The sequence below is a fragment of the Pagrus major genome, chromosome 22 (assembly GCF_040436345.1).
Source record: "Pagrus major chromosome 22, Pma_NU_1.0".
NCBI classification, from domain to species: domain Eukaryota; kingdom Metazoa; phylum Chordata; class Actinopteri; order Spariformes; family Sparidae; genus Pagrus; species Pagrus major.
In genome coordinates, this window is record NC_133236.1 from 12,067,311 (window position 1) to 12,086,678 (window position 19,368).

Consider the following 19,368-nt stretch of genomic DNA (forward strand, 5'->3'; position numbering starts at 1 on the left):
GCTCCTCTTTCTCTCCCTTCAGTCTGTTAAAAGGCAACCAACCAGCTGACGACATCACCCTGTCTGTCTTCTCCTCATCCATCCACCCTATCACCTCTCCCTCCTCTCGTCCTCCATCCCCTGCTTACAACCTTTAAGTCTCACCTCATCTATTCCTCCCCACAGTGGAGTCTGGACCCACGGTGCCGGCCGCTCCGCTCCTGCAGCTGGAGAAGTGCTGCACCAGGAACAACAGCGCCACCCTGGCCTGGAGGGTGATTGCGCCCCCTAGCAACCCCATCGAGGGCTATATCCTGGAGCTGGACGATGGCAACGGAGGACAGTACAGGGTCGGTGCCTCACAAATCACACACGGAGTCAGAATACAAATGATGTCTATCCTGAAGCAAGTCTTTTTGTATTTGATTATTAAAAATCCATATGCTGCTCGACTCTGAGTAAAGCCAGAGGGTAGTGTGTGTAGATATGTGTGTCATCAATAAACATTCATTTTAAGTGCGTGACTTCTTGAGTCCATGCAGCAGCGAACATACACGTGCATGCACTTAATCTGCATCTGTAATGGTTCGATTAACATTTGTGTGTGCCCTCAGGAGGTGTATGTTGGGAAGGAGACGGTGTGTACGGTGGATGGTCTCCATTTCAACAGCTCCTACAATGCCAGAGTGAAGGCCTACAATGGCATCGGTGTGGGGCCATACAGCAAGACTGTGGTGCTCAAGACCTCTGATGGTAGGTTGCGTGGTAGGTTGTTCTTGCTATTGCGAGATTTTTTTTTCTTCACTTTTGTGTGTGATAATCTTGATAAAAACAGGTTTAATGACGTTCATTAATTTGTGAAAATTCATTAGAATTTCAAGGAAGATTAATTGAAGGTAAAGGAAGATGATTAAGATGCAATAAAGCGCATTTCACTCTAGGACATAGACATTGAGGAGAGATAAGGAGAAAGGATGAAAAGATAGGAAAGAACAGGAGAGGATAGGAAGAGAGAGTGGCAGACAAAGGAAGGAAAGGAAAGGAGAGAAAAGGGAAGTAGGGGAGAGTAAGGTAAAAGGACAGAAAAAGAGAGGAGGAAATGAAAGGGAAGGAGTGGGCAGGAAAAAAGGAGATATGGAAAAGGAAAGAAAGGAGCAAAAAAGAAGGGAGAGGAAATAGGAGGGAATATAATCAGGAAACAAAGACGAGGACAGAATAGATAAAAGAAATGAAAGGTAAGGAGAGAAGAAAAGGGAAGCAATGGAGGGGTGTGAACAAGGAAGAATGGAAGGGAAAAGAAAAGTATAAGAAAGAGAAAATAATGTAAAAAAAGGAGAAATGAGTCAGATAAAGGGGAGAAAAAAGGAGGGAAAAAAGGATAATTACAAAACCTTTCATAACTGCTACAGTGGGATGAGAGTGCAGAGTTTTCCTAAATCACTTCACTCCACACACACACACACACACACACACACACACACACACACACAACAACAACAGGCGTTAGTCTGTTTTCTGACTGATAACCGTTCATCCCTCCCGCCTCTTTCTTTCTTCTGTCTTTGTCTGTAATTCTTTCTGCCTACATCGACCTCTTTTTCTTTCACTCACCCTTCATCGCCTCCTCCTGTTCCTCCTCTTTCCTCTAGGACTGTAGCTTCCTTTCAGCTACACAGAGGAAGGAAATTATGGGATGTGACACTTGTTGGCATGACGAGTAATAGAGGAGGCGACAAAGACTCTGAATTTGACTTTGATGCGCCAAAAAAAATTCAATTTGTGTATAATTTTTCCTGTGTGTGTAAATATTGGATGTGTCACCTTGTATGAAGCATTTCTGTCCTGTGTCCTTGATGTTTCAGCCTACAGCGTTCGCGTGATGTGTCTTTGTGTGTGTGTGTGTGTGTGTGTGTGTGTGTGTGTGTGTGTGTGTGTGCATGTGTGTGCTTTATGTGTGTTTTTAACGTATAACTAAACTCCCTCACATGGCCTGCACGATATAATTTTACATAAAAATTGCCAGACAAGGATTTCCATATGTACCTTGTCTGAAAAATGTGTTAATATGTTCTCTGACTAACAAAAAATAAAAATGGGACTTGCACATTTCACTGAGTTTACTTTACATTCAAAAATAAATCAAAGTGAAGATTAGCAGGTGGATATAACATCACCAATGTCTTCTGTTTCCTTCCTGCAGTGGCTTGGTTTACCTTTGACCCCTCCACAGCTCATCGGGACATCGTTCTCACCAATGAAAACCAGACCGTCAGCTGCAACAGCTACGATGACCGTGTGGTGCTGGGAACAGCTGCTTTCTCAAAGGTAAACACCCTTTAAAGTCACATTTATTATCAGATTTGTAGGTGACCAAATCAAGCTTCCATTCTTTGGTACATGAAATTAATTCTACTTCCTCTTTAATCTCAGGGCACCCACTACTGGGAGGTTGCCATCGATCGCTATGACAACCACCCGGACCCTGCGTTTGGTGTGGCGAGGATCAACACCATGAAGGACATGATGTTAGGGAAAGATGACAAGGCATGGGCCATGTATGTGGACAACAATCGCTCCTGGTTCATGCACAACAACTCCCACACCAACAGGTAGGTGCAGACAAATGGCTGATTATGTATGTATGCCAATGTTCGATAGCTTAAAGGTAACAATTTTATTTTGTTATGTATTTAGTGAGTAGGTAATATTCGATTTTTTTGTGGAATAAATTTGATATCAGTCCCTTGTTTAGTTTGCACAGATGCAGGAAATAAATACGGACATATTTCCTTTTACGTCAGTCCTCCTCAGGAGATGGAGTTTGTGTGGTTGTCAAAGAAAGATCTGAAAGTTCAGCCACCTTTTTAAGGGGAAGAATCAGCTTTATTGGCCAAGTATGTGTACAAAAACAAGAGATTTGACTAGGTTTGCTCTCTATGTACAGTGAAGTTAAATCTCAATATTTAAGCCAATAAAGACAAGAACTCCTCAAACAAAAAGGTAGTTTTGAACATCTATTATTGCGTGAGTCAACTCCATTGTCTGAAGAAGATGCTACAGCTGAAAGCTCCAGAACAGCTACTGAGTGGACCTTGCGTCAGGACTGTTTTGTCAGCTGTGGTTTCTAAGGTCAACTCTGTCAATGGTCTATAAATGTATAAATACTTATAGTATTAGCGGTAAAGAGTTGACCAAAATCCATTTATTCAAAGTTAATATTTATAGATACAGACTTGAGTATTTTAGTGGAATACCTCTTTATCAATAACTCAATACTCATTTTATAATAGAAAAACATTTGCAGTTATAAATGTCAGTAAATCATTTACCAAGAGTTTTTTTTTCCAACCTGGCAACTCAAAAGCTGTATGTACTGATGTTTACAAACATAAATAGATTATTTAATAACCAATAAATAAGCTAGTTTGTTAAAATCTTTAAACTTGTATGCTTTGTCAGAAAGTGATACTCATCTTTTGAACTAATTTATTAGTATTTATTATATGTCGATAAAAAATGCAGGAGACAGAGATTTTGTGTGGTGATGTTTTCTGCTGTGTACTGCATTCAGTCTCACATAGCAGAAGTAAACACAAACACACACAAACACACACACACGTGCTGGATAATGATACATACACAGGATGACAGCGAGACCCCGGGGGTTCACACAACACCAACTAACAAACACACCAGGGAACAGCAAAAGAAGAAGACTGCAGACATCAAAACATCTCTGCAGCGTCTCTCTGTGTCACAATGAAACTATCAACCCCTCATTAAACATTTATTAACAAGAAAATGTTCTTTCTTCACAACCTCAGACTTTATTTCTCTTCCTCCACCTCAGACCATCCAGCCTTAAGATTTATTCACTACGCCATTCGCTCTCATGTTGTTAATCATCTCAGATCTCACCTCATCTTATATGTTGTTATTTACCACATATTGATTCTTCGTCTCTCGCTGAGCCCAGTCCTGAGGCAGGCATCACGTGTTTGAGCAGGCAGCGTAGAGAAACAAATTTATAAAGGAGGTTTCACTCCTTAGCTTCCAAGCAAAGGGACAGTTTCAGTAGCAACAGTCTGTGATTTGTTAATTTTTAACAGGGGGGTAGCCCAACAGTTAGGGTTCACCCTAACGCTATTCTATTACAGAGGTGGCTTGGTTTGGGGGTGTATTTTCAGCACAGACATTACTGAATCACAGAAATATTATAGGAATACCACAGGCAGAAGTGTGCCTATATTATCCTCTTGCTCTTCTCTTCTGTTTCTGAAGATAGTTTGTTTCAGGAAATCAGTCAGTGTAGCAAACAAACACAAAAAGGGGCTAAGGCTGAGGCAAGACAGGCTGGAAAACAGGCTCAAAAAGAACTCGGAAATCAAACACAAGAGAGGATTCTGGAACGCTTGCAACGAAGGGCGAAGATGAACTGGCAGAGAAGACGGGGAACAGATTAAATTCACGAGAGAGGTGGGGGATAATTGGACACAGGTGAAACACATCAGGGAGGGGCAGACACACAAGGGACAGGGAAACACACAGGGGCAGGAAGTGGATCTGAAACGAGAGGAGGGTTAGACACCAAAATAAAACAGGAAACGGAACTGAAAGAATGAGGATAAAACAAAAACATAACCTTAGTACTGACGAAGCTATTTATAGTAAACGGTTTAGAGAATATTATAGATCCAATATGAGACTGAGAGAAAAAGGTGCAATTGCAAATCTGTCTGCTACCTCGGGCAGAGCCATGGATTCATCAACACACAGCACAGTTAGGCTGCTGATATTTCAGAGCCGTGGTCGGGGCCATAACCTCAGTCAGACACAATGAGTCGGTCAATCACTCAGGCAGACTAGACTAATGGTACAAGTCCACAGGGGCATTTTTTTGGATGCAAGGGCTCGCGGCACTTCCCAGCTTTGTACTCTTGACCAGCAGCTACACCCTCTGACAACCACGCAAACACATACTGGCTGCATCTGATTGGATAAATGCCACTCGCGGGCCTACGTATTTGGACACTTTCCCTTTTATTATAGAATAGTTTACTGAAATGAGATGAGATGAGATCAGAGAGGGACAGCTTAAAACATGACAAATAAACAAGAACAGAAAAAGTACCAGAGAGTGCATCACCGAGGCCGCCATCCGCACCGCCATCTTGGATTCTAAAGGTTTTAAATGCATTTCTAGAGACATTTTAGGCGAGAAATAAGTTGTGCAGTTGCTGAATCTTGTATTTGAACTTTGTTTATATAGTTTATCAGGGGTTTCCAGAGGTGGTGAGTTAAGCTGGATGACCCTGATTTGCATGAAGTAGCCAAGACCTCAACTTTATGCGAATGAGGAGCTGGCAACACAACGCCATCTCTCGAAACCAGAATGCATCGCACGGCTGCTTACATAGATAATGAATGGGAGTATGGACAAATCCTGTGGACACATACCTAACTCACTCTCTGTAGTCACACAGTAACTGTCTCTTAGGACATATATACATTTGCAGTTCATTCAGTAAATGTCCATTTCTGTCACATCATCACACAGACTAGACTGCGTTCATGTAGCCTGAAGTCTCAAGCTAGAGTTTTGAGGAGCTTGTAAAGACACTATGGACACAAAAGATGAAAAATCTAAACCACTGAATATTGGATTTAAATTTTTAATACTTTATTAGCAGATGTAAAATAAAACAAGAATATTTTAACAATCTTGAATGGAGTCTGGTCCGCTTGTGAGTCCCAGTTTTAACTCCTTTTTAATAAGCTCTCGGGAAAGAATGAAAGAATAAAAGACAGAAGGGAAGACAAAGAATATTTGTGTCAGACTCCCTTATTCATGTTTTCAACACGTTCTATTATATTGTCATTATGATGGATGGGAAAATTGTCATATTTATGCACCTTGTCCTTATTGTTTATCCAAGAAATTAATTAAAACGGAGCCTCTTTACATAAACCACAAATTAACCTGTTTTGCTGATATATGTAAGTAGATCACAAAACTCTGGTTCTTAGATCTTTATGCTGGCTTCCTGTCTGTCAAAGAATAGATCTCAAAATATTGCTTTTGGTTTATGAAGCACTGAATGGTTTAGGGCCAAAATACATTTCTGATTTGCTGCTACGTTATAAACCATCCGGACCTCTAAGGTCGTCAGGTACAGGTCTGCTTTCAGTCCCTAGAGTCAAAACTAAACCTGGAGAAGCAGCGTTCGGTTATTACGCGGGCACTTATCTGGAACAAACTCCCAGAAAACTTTAGGTCCGCTCCAACTCTCACCTCTTTTAAATCAAGGTCTACCTACTTGTTTTTAATGTCTTTTTTAATGTAATTTTACACTCAATTACACTACAATTACACTACAATTGTGCTATACAAATAAACTTGCCTTGCCTTACGTGTGTGTGTGTGTGTGTGTGTGCTCAGGGCGGAGGGCGGCATCACTAAGGGCTCGACTGTGGGCGTCCTGCTGGATCTGACCAAACACACACTGACCTTCTTCATCAACAAGGAGCAGCACGGACCGACTGCCTTCGAGAGCCTGGACGGGGTCTTTGTACCCGCTGTCAGCCTCAACAGAAACGTACAGGTCAGTGTGTGTGTGTGTGTGTGTGTGTGTGTGTGTGTGTTCTCTATGATAGGTAGACGTCGCTGAAGGATGCAAGTCCCCTCTTGGCAATTCCTTTAAAAGAATTAAAAAATCACATTTGAAATAATATTATGGTAAAAGACCTTAAAAGAAGCTTTTCTATTCTATTTTTTTTTTTTCAAAATGACCAGAAACAGAGGTCCCCTCTTCGATGGAGAAATGTAGTGCCCTCTTAGCAATATTGATGTGTGTGTGTGTGTCAGGTTGGTAGTTATCATGTGTTCTTTACTGCGCCTGTATGTACTGTGCGTGTATGTCTTCAGACAGTTATTGCATGAATGAGCAAACCGAGAGATGAATTCAGCTGGGAGATTAGAGCTTCTTGCTGATACCAGAGCTGCCAAGATGAGACATGAGTTGTCAGAGGCTGCAGCTCGAGTGCAGATGATGTAAAAACTGCAGCCTTGTATTCTCTTGTGTCTTCTTTTCATCTTTGCCTTGTTCCCTTCCCAATTTTTGGTCATGCACTACAAATAGTGCTGATATAAGTAATCAATACGTTGAACAACAAAAAATGCATTAAAGCGTTCCAGCATTTCAAATGTGAGGATTTACTGTAAAATTAATATTCTCAGATTTTTAGTCAAACCAAACAAGCAATTTGAAAACGTTACCGTGGGTTCTGAAAACATGCGAAGGCCATTTTTACCTTTATTCTTCAAACGATCATTCAGTTAATTAAATGATTGTTTGAATGAAATGACCCAGAGATTAATTGGATAAAAAAAGAAAGGCAGTACATTGCTTCATATAAGTGCTCTAGGTAATGAATAGCAGCAATACAGACGACAACAAGAACAAGTTGTCCTTCTGACATCTGAACTTGGAAGTGGGAGTTAAGTTCTACTTACTTGCATACTTGTCTATTAATCGAGAAAATAATCAACAGAATAAAAAGCATTGAAAATAACCTTTATTGCAGCCCTGCTGTTGAATATGTTTAATTAATTATGGTTTAATCCGGTGAACAATTATTTGTTAAGTGTGTTTTAAAAAACCTGAGTGTTCAGATGTAACCTCCCTAAATTAAACTACACGTCAAATACCTGACTGATCTCTTCACAGTCTGTCCTCTGTCTCTTTAAGTGATGATCTCACTTCATGTTTGCTCTGTTTGTCCCTTCCAGGTGACCTTACTGACGGGCCTGGAGGTGCCAAAGAATACCAAACAGTAGGAGATCCTTCCTCCCTCCGAGCTTGCCCTGGATACAAACCAACGATGTCAGATGCAGCCTCCGTTACGCTCCCTCGTCCCTCTCAAGGTGCCCTGTGTCTTGGATACGCTTCAATGTGAAACTCTGCTCCATAATTTGGGACGAAGGAAATAAATCTGAGTTATTATTGGCTATAACAAAGTTGATTGGAGCTTGTGGACGTCCCTGCAGAGGGGACTGGAGTTACTGTGGATTGCCATACTTTTTTCATATCTGAGTTTTTTCCCTATGAACTCCAGCATACAAACAACACACTTATGTTATATTCCAGCTTGTACCTACAGCCTGAAATTTCTCCTTGAGGCCTAAAACTAAACTAATCGACCTTCTCACTCTGACAGATTCAATGGTGCAGATTCCCTCACCATGCTATGAGATATGTTTTGAGCTTTTTAAGGATGTAATTTAAGATTAACCATCAGAAAACAACACCACTGTAGTTTTAAAAGTGATTTCAGGAGGCAAAAAAACAAGAGAGAACGATTCAGCGGTGCTTATTGTTGCTTCTCTCTCAGGTGTGTTTACAGCTCTCAAGGTAAAACTAGATGAAGACAGCGTTTTGCAGGGGTTGTAGCGGCACCGCGGGATGTTTCACTCATGAAATATTTAAAAGCTAAAATTTCAGTGCCGTTTGTATCCCAGTTGTTGCTCCGACAGCACTTATTTCTCTGTTTTCTGTTTTTCCTTCTCAAGATTATTTGGTGCTGTTGTCAAAGACATTTACCCTCTGAGGTTAAGCTGGGAAGGATCCGGCCTCGGTTCCATTTCATTCTTCAGCAATGTGACAAATCTGCAGAGAATGGGAGAGGCCACCCTGCAGGAAAAATGCTTTGTTTTGCAATCTACAGTGGTTAATTCATCTATGTGAATCTTTTGGCAGTTAGCGATGGCTTCATTATGATTATAGGAACTTTTCGATTTAGGCCTATCAGTCACAGTTTACTAGCTCTAAACGTCTTTCTACCTCTAGTAGTAGAATAAAAGGCAGGGAAAGCATTCTTTATGCTTTATTTGGCCACCTAAAGTAGTTAAAACCAACCTGACGTGACAGATGGTTTGTCACACAGAACCATCTGTAAAGGCTGCTAGAAACTGGAGAGGGCACATTCAAAATATACATAGCAGATGATTGGACAAGCCATATGTCTGTCTCCATCATGGGCTAACATGAGAGTGCTGTCACCAGTGAAGTCTGCTAGTTAATCAAATTCGTACCGATGCCAGTCAAGAGGACAGTGAAAAAACCTTTTCCAACACACCTTCAGTGCCGTCCAGCTGTGATATAGCAGATGCTACTGCAACATCTACGCTAACCTCTTGAAGACCGCCATTGTTGTTTCCAAACAGTCTCTTCTCTCCCTGTTTGTCACACCTGAACCATGCCCGTAATACACTTATTAGTATAAGGACTGGGGTTGGGTGAAACAGCTTTGTTTTTCTGTTTGGATTAAACAAACAAGATAGAACATGTTAATCAGTGATTTTTTGAGGTGCTGTTTCCCCATTTCAATGCTATGTGCTAAGCTAACCGGCTGTTGCATCTAGCTTCATTGTTATGCCGTAAACATGAGAGTATTATCGATCTTCTCATCTAACTCTTGGCAAGAAAGCAAATGCATGCATTTTCCAAAATGTCAAACTATTCCTTTAAGTTCACAGAAACAACAGACTACTATACACTGACTCTATTGTTTGGATTTCTAGTCGGTTCTGTCCCTCCAGTCTGCATATTGTCAGTAGTAAAGCCATTTAGTTCTCATCATCTTTGCCATGTTTTGCTAATAGCAATATGCTACTACTAGCCTGGAAACCAGACGAATCTGAGCTCAAGTTTCATTTGTGAATTAGCGTGCCGCTGCCGAGTTAAATCATTACATGCTATCAACTAAATTCAACATCTTTTCAGATGTAGTTGAAATGGACATTCTGCAGATAAGATCCAGTTTTCCCTTTTAATTCCCCTTAAGTCGCTGTGAGATTGTTCAAATACTCCACACTAAATGAAAGCATCATTACATACAACATTTCATCAAATGGAAATATTCAGCCTGACATATTTAGCATTTTTGTAAACTTTGTGCTCTCCTCCAGAATTTAAATGAAGTTCTACGTGTGAAAATGATTTGGCCGCAGAGCAGAAGTTTAATATGACTAAACCAGCAGCGTGTCAGTGAGGTTAGAGGTTAAAACACGCCTGTAGCAGCATTTAATAAACTGAGGGGGCTTGTGTTAATTTGGTTGCCAAAATTGTGTGCAAACAGTTTGTACCTTGTCCTGTTGAATTAATCAAGGCGAGGGAACGAGGTCTGTTAACCGCCTGCAGGAGCATTTCCTGCCTTGATGTTGTTTTCCTGCAGCCTCTCCCGGACTTTTCACCCTGTCTCATGCAAAAATGTTTCCACCTTGAGGGATCAATGTCAGAAAACTCTGAAATGAAATGGAACTGAGCCAAAATCTGACTTTTTTTTGTTGTTTTATAACACCAAGAAGTAGATGAGGAAAGTGCGGCCGTCTCATGGTAATTTCATCCTGTGCTCATCTCTCAGTCTCTCTGTAGAGTCTCCGACGCTTTCAGGCATCTTTAATCTGTCGTACTGAAAACGATCTTGAAAAGTCACATCAGGTAGAGCTACGTCTGCTGCTGCGTTTCTCATCAGGGATTGGATACAGCAGCCTGTAGAGGACAGTAGCTTCAAGATTCAACCAAACCACTGTGACTATAAGATGTTTTGACATACATGACCCACGATGTATATTTTATCACTTATCTCGATGCAGCAGAGAATGGAGAAGTTTTTTTTTTGATTATTTAATCGATTTTCTTATTATATCTGAAATATTTCTATTCCCTATAATGTTGTGAGTGAGAGAGAGGAGTTATCAGACAGACCTGCGATAGAAAGACTGAAGTTTATGTGTGAATGGAAATCCACAAACTGTAAATATTGATCTGTGAGTTATGATTATGACGCGTGATACTAAGCATGGATTAAGCATCGAAGAAGTTTACAAAATATCTGAAGCTGTATTGTAAATAGTGTACTGTATTACTGTCTTTGCGATGAGTGATGTTAAAGCCAACTGCTGCCACAGATCGCCCTCTGCTGGTCGACGGTGGCAACAACAGGATTCATGCATTTCTCTTCTAATCCTGTTGTTCGGTGTTAACCAACCATGTTTTCATACCTTTAAATGCTGACTTTTTAAAACATGTCAGCAGACAAGACAAGTGTCACATCTCTTACTATCTCATGATATTCAGACATTTAATCAGGGACATAAAATAGCAGTCATTTAGGTTTTTTATATCTACGTTGACAAATTATTATGATTGCAGGCAGCACTTCGTTCTGATTTACCACATTTTCTTGTAAATTCTCAGTTCAACACAAACTTTAAATATATCAGGTGACTGAACAGAAATACAGTAAATCAAAGTAGGTACTTCTCACTGTAATTAGTGAGTTTTATTTTCAATACAGCAGCAGAATTATAATTATAAATTGTGTTAGCCTGCAGTTACATTTTTTAAAATAATTTATTTAATTGTAGAGCATTAGAATGGTTAAATAAGCTAATATCTTTTACCTTTTAGTTCCTGTTTTTGGGTTCTTTTTTTAAAACTAACAAACAAGGATAATGATGGAGCCATTTTGGGAGATCGGGACGGTGGGATTATGTTTTTATTTATGTCTTTATAAGCTGTTACCTAGAATGTTAAATAAATGACATTTAGATCCCAGAACCATAAACAGGAAGCATATTAAGCTAACATTTAAGTATGCAAAAAGCCCAACTAGCTCAACTGACTATTTACACCTGATGCTGCATTCAAATGATCTGGGAAAGATTATTTTATAGCAGATTAAAACATCTATACCAGATCAAGTGACTATGTGTAGTGTTGAAAGGAATCACTCATTATAATGAACCCATATCCAACTCTGCATTTTGGCATCTCTCAGCTCACTGTTTTGGTTTCTGCCCTTTTGATTCACTCTGACTGCTCTCAACGCAGTTTTTGTAAAAGAAGCTCTTAAAAAAACCCCACTGTGCAGCAGACAGACACAATAAGCAACTATCTGCTGAACGTAGTGGAGCATTTAGCGGTTAAAGAGACAGATATTTGCCTCAGGAGTTGGTGGAGACCAAAAACGGAGCTAAAAGGAGAGTGAATACTGGAGTTACATTTGAATTTTTGGGCAAAAACACGACTCTACATGAATGATTCTGTTGCTCCTTGTGTACATAAACAACCGTTTGCTAATGATAATGCTTAAAACTTAAAAAGTGATAATAAGTTGATGTTTTCCTGCTTTTTTCTGTTGCCCTCAAGTGGCCAAAAAATGAGCTACTGCAGGTTAGAAGGTGCACCGTGGAGGCGTCTTGTAAACAAACCAAGTTTCTGATTATGTTCTGTGTTACTAAAACAATGTATATCCACGAGGTCTAAAAATGCGCTCAAGCACTTCAGTTATTCATAGAGCATTTGCAGTGTTATTTTTGTGACAATTTTGAGAACTGCTTTGTTTACATCCATGTTTACTTGTCAGCAGTCTTCATCCCTGCCTTTCTTGGCCAGTTGCTGCCACCTGTAAATCAGTTTAGGGATGTCAAAACATTCACAAGAATGCGTATCGCGTCTCCTGTGTGGTTTTGTACATGCATTGGAACAAACAAAACAGCAACTGACTCGTTAAACCACTGCTCTATAGCGGTACTAATGATCAAAAACTCCACAGGGCGCCTTTAATGAAGCAATTTCACTGCATTGATAAGAATAAATCAAGGTGATAAAACCTAAATATAAATGATTTTATTTAAATTTAAACAGGGCAGAAAGTGTCAAGAAATGGAATCACTAAAGTCTATTTTATAGCAGTACTTTCTACTAGTCCTTACGTTAACCATTTTTCCCATATGACCTGAATGCAGCATTAATGTAAAAGTCAGGATTTGAACCAGTTTCTCTCGACCCAGAAAGCAAACGTCTAACAATCTGCCCAAAGGGGGATTTTTTTTACTGATGCTCCCCAGACTGCCAGCCACCACCTAAGGGCTACATTTGCATCTCGCTGCTCGGCTCTGCTCAACCTTCCCCTCTGACCGTCCTCCCACCTCCCACACCAGAGCAGAGGTGCAAAGTCGACCTGCCCCGAGGTTCACTTTGCTGTAACCAGGAATAGATTTTAGGTCCATGAGTGAAGCGAGGCGTCTATCGCATCACCACAGGGGAACCATTTTCTTCTTTGGAAAGTCTGGATGATTTGGGGTTACGTGTCTGCAGGCTGTGTTGGTGTCAAAATGGCGCAGAGGACGTCATGACTGGAGGGAAAAAAAGCTAATGGAGGCGCAGAAAGTTAGACGGTGTATCAGGTCAAATGAGGTCATGCGTTTTCCTTTCCGAATACACTGTTTTAATGTCCAAACAATACTTTATGTGACAGATACAAACAAAAATCACATATTTAAGTCACAATGTAGTCACTCCTGTCTCGATATGGTATTGTTGAGTGCTTGTACGGCATGTCCCTTTACCCGACACTTACCCACCCATGAATGTGAGATATTTTACTAGTTTAACTTCAGGATTTGGTGCTGGGAAGAAAGCATGTCACTGCTGTTAGCTATTTAAACAAATGGCAGATTTATTTACTCTATAAACCATGTAAATATATTTAATTACATATTTATTTTCTTTTGTATATCGCCCTGTTCAATTTGCTCAGTATAGAAGATGAATGGCTACTGATGATATATATACTGTTTATGGTTTGTTGCCCAGGGTTGCAGATTAAAAACAGGCTCGCCGGCTACAAAAACAGATTTGCTTACAGCTTGAAACATGTGCGATGTTCTGCAAGATAAGCTTCATATTTCCTCATGCTCTTCTTTTTTATGAAAATATATAAATAACACAAAAGCTGCTTCAAGAAAACGGTGAGAATTTGTGACCTCACCCAGACGCACACTGCCAGATCACACCTATTGTTTCATCATCGCTCAAAATCCATCAACTTTTATGTTTGATAAAAGCTGGTTTCTGTGAAGTTCTGTAATGTTTACACTAAGAGTGCAGAAAAACTACACTGGCAAGACCAGACCTGCTTTCTCATGATCTCATTCGGAGGGTTTGTATGCGTTTCTTCATGAAAACTTCTGCCAAGACTTGTGTGTACATTGTTTTTTGATTTGAATAATTACCCCCATCTGTCCCTCCCTCCCTGCTGATGTAAATGTAAATGTTTTGTACGACTACATGGTTTGTATATGAGAAATGCATTGTAACTGCATAATTTTAAAACCTTTACAGTGTAAAACACGAGAAACGCAAATGTCTCCTTTTTTTTGGTCATTTATAAAAACAAAATAAATTAACTGTGATGGAACAATGATTTATAAAAGTCTCCAGTTTTATGCGTTAACGTTCTGACACTGTGTTGCGTTCAGAGTCCATTTTGGAGATCGATAGATTGGATTCTTGACTCAGCAGTCTGTCACCAGTAAGACAGTCTCATATTTTACTGCAGACCAGTGATGTGTCCTCTGGAAATCAGCCTTACAGCTCACGTCCACTTCCTCCTAACACTGCAAACAGTCCTGCAGTGAGCTGAGTCACAAACAGAGTCGTGGATATCAGCTCTTCCTCTTGGTCTGCTTATATTCTCCCATTCTGGAGGATTTTATCTCTCACCTGCAGACATAAACACACACATTAACACAAAGTAAAGACTTGTAGGTATCACCTTACTCATTAATTCCTCTTAGGTTATTTACAAGATTAAACTCACCCACACCTATTTGCCTCGCTTGTTGCCTTTGATTTTCTGGATCTCCTTGGTGCTGAGGATCAGCATGCCGTCCTTGAAGCGGCCCACCTGACCTGAGAGGGCCTTGCCAGAACCAGAGGACACCCCCTTCTTCTTAGTCCTGTCCCTGGTGCAGATGGAAGAACAGGAAAACACGGGCTTCAGCCAACAAGATCTAACGAGACCAACTGGTAATTGTAAATTTTCTATGCTAAATCTTGACGGAAGATGATTGAAATAATAGTGCTGTTTTCTATCTATATATTATGATGAATTATTGGTAATAATGCTCTGTGATCTGCTTGAGGAAAATGTTGACGGATATATTCAGCAGTGGCTGTCTCACTCACCTTTGACCACTCTGCTTCTTCTTCTTCTTCAGGTCCTACAGAGCATTGACAGGAGGTATAACAACAAGAAGGACAGGCAGAATAAGAATTTGATAACAGGCTTTAAAAAATGACCTTTGTATGTTAATTTTTTTATCTATTTCAACAAGTGTTTATGATTTAATTACAGTCCTGATAAACCTTTAACTGAAGAAAACCAAACAAAATACATGTACTTCTAATGAGTAGATAAGTAAAGCTGAAACCCTTCAGTTTGGACTGAACCTGAGGCTAACTGAGGGTGAAGGTCTTACCGGCTGAACCTCCTCCTTCGCCTTCTGCTTCTTGTCTTTGATCTGCTGCTGCAGTACTTTGTAGTTCACATAGTCCTTCTTAGGCGGCTGATTAAGAGACAAGAATTTAGTTGGAAATTTTTTTGTCTCCAAGCTATTAAAAAGTCTAACTAATGAAAGAACCTCGCAGTGTGAAGCCAATTAATAATGTACATTGTGGGTTTTCCTTACTCTGGCTCCCAGCATGACGGCTCGGTCCTGTTCAAAAACACGCTGCTGCTCCTTTTTATAGCCTGTGATTCCAAACCGATGGACCTCGAGACGAGCCTGAGGAGAACATGCACAACTTCAGAATAATTACATTTCTACATGTCGACGCATTAACAGTTTTCACCTGCAATTAAAATTTGCTTTGGTGCATAATCAATTTTTAATGCTAAAATGTAATAAAACCTTTTCCAAGTTGAGAACTTCTATCTGGTCACTTTGCTTCTTCTCCGTTATCTGAGGGGCCTTGAAGACAGCGCACACCCGAAGGCAACGACGATCAGAGGAGGAGAGAGGGAATATGAAGTGAATACATTATGACAAGAAGAACATAAACAGAGAAGACTGACTCAAGGTCCCACAGTCGCATGAAGGAGGTCAGGTCTTAACTGATCAACTGGAAAAAGACAAGTTTCTCAAATGAAAATGGTTCTGTATTTGTGAGATGAGAGATTACTTGATGGAAAAAAAGGTATATAGTCAGTTCTCATGACCAGACGTGTGGTCACATCTCTTTGAAAAACAGATTTAATTCACTTCACTCTCACCACCTTCTAGTCTTTCTTAGACCAGAAACTGTGATGGTCATTTCCACCGTTTCATCCTGCAGAGCAATATGTTTTGTGCAATAACAAACAAAATGTAAAATACCGTCCAAATAGCTGATTACTTTCTCGGTACAGACGGATACAACATCTTTAGGTCCTGATCATTTACATAATTTAATTACATTACATTTTTCAGTAGAATTGGATGAAAACAGATGATCACACTGCTTAAATTCTGACTTTAAAACCACAACATCTAATGTGTTGTGTATGAAATTGCAATCCAACAAAGACGCAGCTCAGACAGGCAAAACCGATGTTTCTAAGAATCTGGACATATTTTGGATTGTTGTTTGTGACTCAGGTTGCACGAATCATCGAATACACTGAAGAGCAGAATTTACTTTTATATTTAAGAGTAGAGCTGTAATGATCAGACGATTAGATTAATTGATTAGTCGATCAAAGACTAATCAGAAGCTGTTTTGATAGTCTATTAATAGATTTAGTCAATTTTCAAGCAGAAGTGAGAAACATTTTGTGGTTAAAGCTTCTCAAATGTCAGGACAAGTTTCCTGTATATGAATACATCACCGAAGGTTGTGAGAAATTGTAACAGTAATTTTTTAAAACCATTTTCTGACAGTTTATACACCAAATGAATCAATTAATTGAGAAAATAACCAGCAAATGAATTAACAAGTTACCCTGTTAACGAGCATACCATATAAAAAGTACCAAGACAGAAGAAACTAATTTCAGTGTTGTGAAGACAAAGCTTGTGTCCCGAGATAATACAATGAATGATCGAGAGATCATCAAAGAAATATAATCAGACAGACATCCCCTATATCCTACACAATAAACCAGAATCGAGGGATTTGTAATGCGTCTTTAGATTTTATGTATGCACCAGAGATCAAGCCATATCGTGACCTGAATCAATAGGATTGGGCCATCATACCATCAGTCTTTGCTGGACTTTGAAGTATACTGAGTAGGTTAAAATATGAAACTGTAGACTTACAGGCACTTGGTCAGGAGCTGGCGTCTGCTTGGTTTTCAGTTTCTTCCTGGGGTCCTGAAATGTGACAACCTCCACCCGACTCACCTGCTGGGTGGTTGGACCTGAATAAGACACGACACAGAGGGGTGGAGAAATGAGCGGTGGATGGAACTATGCACAAAGTATGTACAGAGCCTGGGATGCAAAGATAAGGCATTTATTATGCATCAGTTTAGCATTTTTAAACACTTATGCCATGACAAATTATCTGGCTTGACTCCTGGAAACTAAATGAGTCAGTGGAGGATATTCGGTCTGTGTCACATATGAGTGGTGTTGTTACACAGCTTGTTGCCAAGCTGCCTACCTGTTCGCTCGGTCTTTTGTTGTTGCTGCTGGTGCTCAGTGCCAAAATGATCTGCTCTGTTGTCCTCAGGGTCACTGCAGATATTCTCGATGGCTGAGAACTCTTCTTCCTCAGCTTCTTCATCACATCTTTTTCGTTTTTTCTTCTTCTGAGACTTCTTTTTGGATGCTGGTCCATTACCTGCACCATCAGTCAACAACATGAGCATGCAATACATCTAATCCCAGTTCCTGCAACTTTTGGTATAAACTTGATTAACTATTTGATGCTCTTAATATTCTTTCTCTGGTGAAGTGAAGGACGCACAAGGAAAAAGCTGATTTTAGAGCTGCAACAATTAATGCATTATGTGTCGACTATTATTGGCTTTGTCACCATCTTCTGACACTTGATAGACAGAACAACTAATCCATTAATCGCCAAAATAATCAATAGATTAATTGACAATAAAAATAATCTTTAGTTGCAGCCCGAGCTGATTACGATCTTCAAGCCAGACAACAGCCTGGCTCGGCTTCGCAGGCATAGCTTACTACCAGATTTCAACAATTTATACCTGCAGTTACACATTAATTTAAAACAATCTCAGCAATACAATATGCAAAACTTTGCCAAACCCTCTACCCTTACAAAGCTCATAATGTTCAGTTTGTATTGCCACTGTCCCAGAGGTGTTTAGTTAAGTTTATTATTGAGGTTACACTCTCAGTTAAGAAAACTGCAGCAGAGCAGAAGTTTATCTTTTTAATCCGACAATATCTACCTGTAAAATGGATTGAATGCTGTGGGACATACTTCTCTTCTTTTAACTCATTACCAGAGGTGGAAAGTAAACATGTAGATTGCTAAAGTAATGTACTCAAGTACAGTTTAGAGGTACTTGAATATTACTTGAGTATTGCCATTCTCTGCTACTTTATACTTCTACTCCACTATGATTCAGGGGCAAATACTGCACATTTTACTCCACTGCATTTATCTGAAAAGTTTAGTGACTGGTTACTTTGCACATTTAGTTTAAGCGTACTAAATATAATCAAAAAATTAATGATGATGTAATATTATTAAGTTTATTGGTAGCCAATCCACCTTCATCAGCTTCAACATGAAAATGATGAACACATTCATGCATCAATAACTATCAGACATTATTCTGACATATGCCATTTTGCATGATGTACGTTTACTTTAGGTGCTTTACGTGTATTTTCATGTACTGTAAATTGAAATGCATGACTTTTATAGTAGTAGAGTATTTCTACACTGTCTACTTGTACTAAATACAAGATCTGAGTACTTCTTCCACCTCTGTTCATTACAGGTTCCTTTAAGTAACGTAAGATACAAGTCTGCAACGTTTGACAGCCCACTGGATTCACCAACAATCGCTTACAGGACTTGGATTAATAGAAACGACTCATTTTCATTGAATGTTTATGTGATTTAAGTGAAGGGTGATCAGCTAATGTTAGCATTGGGGTAACGTTAGCTAGTATTAACGTAAGTTAAATGTCCTGGCTGAGTTAAAGTGCCATGACTAAGACAACGACGACATTATTCTTGTTTTAACTGCTATGCTGCAGCAGCAGCCCCATGCTGACACAAACCAGAAAGAAGGAACAGTGTTTGTCAGGCAACACCAGCCTGTTAGAGTAAGCTAGTATGGCTAGCTACCTAGCTAACTCCACTTACCAAAGTCATAAAGTTTATCCAAGACGTGTTCGAGAAACAGAGAGTCTTCGTCTGCTTCTCCGTTTGTCTTCGAGGTCATTTTGAGCTAATGATACGAGCAGGGTAACGAAAAAACTTCTCAGTACTCAAGTCAGCGATAACAGTCCTGATCAGAATGACAACAACCCGTAAAAACACGTGGGATTTACAGCACAACCGAGTC

General features: G+C 39.8%; 2 protein-coding genes across 7 annotated transcripts in view; one reads left to right on the plus strand and one right to left on the minus strand.

Moving 5' to 3' along the window:
* trim67 (tripartite motif containing 67) overlaps positions 1–7,816 on the plus strand; it is a 53,769-nt gene extending 45,953 nt beyond the window's left edge. For all 4 annotated transcript variants that reach the window (XM_073493039.1, XM_073493040.1, XM_073493042.1 and 1 more), the window contains exons 6-11: positions 166–329; positions 594–732; positions 2,180–2,304; positions 2,410–2,588; positions 6,419–6,581; positions 7,769–7,816. In XM_073493039.1, the coding sequence (XP_073349140.1) occupies positions 166–329; positions 594–732; positions 2,180–2,304; positions 2,410–2,588; positions 6,419–6,581; positions 7,769–7,816 (818 nt within the window). The remainder of the gene's footprint in view (positions 1–165; positions 330–593; positions 733–2,179; positions 2,305–2,409; positions 2,589–6,418; positions 6,582–7,768) is intronic.
* A 6,378-nt stretch (positions 7,817–14,194) lies between these two features.
* fsaf1 (40S small subunit processome assembly factor 1) lies at positions 14,195–19,325 on the minus strand. Of its 3 annotated transcripts, none has more exons than XM_073493102.1 (9): positions 19,167–19,325; positions 17,475–17,654; positions 17,129–17,229; positions 15,740–15,799; positions 15,518–15,613; positions 15,308–15,394; positions 15,015–15,049; positions 14,647–14,791; positions 14,195–14,549 (listed from the first exon to the last, which is right to left on the minus strand). In XM_073493102.1, exons 1-8 carry the CDS (start codon positions 19,243–19,245, stop codon positions 14,653–14,655), a joined length of 777 nt encoding a protein of 258 aa, XP_073349203.1. In that variant the 5' UTR covers positions 19,246–19,325; the 3' UTR covers positions 14,195–14,549; positions 14,647–14,652. The 3 variants fall into 3 exon arrangements, with proteins under 3 accessions (XP_073349203.1, XP_073349205.1, XP_073349204.1); XM_073493104.1 differs by having other exon boundaries at positions 14,461–14,549; positions 14,647–14,785; XM_073493103.1 differs by having other exon boundaries at positions 14,470–14,549; positions 14,653–14,791.
* Between the last annotated feature and the right edge of the window lie 43 nt (positions 19,326–19,368).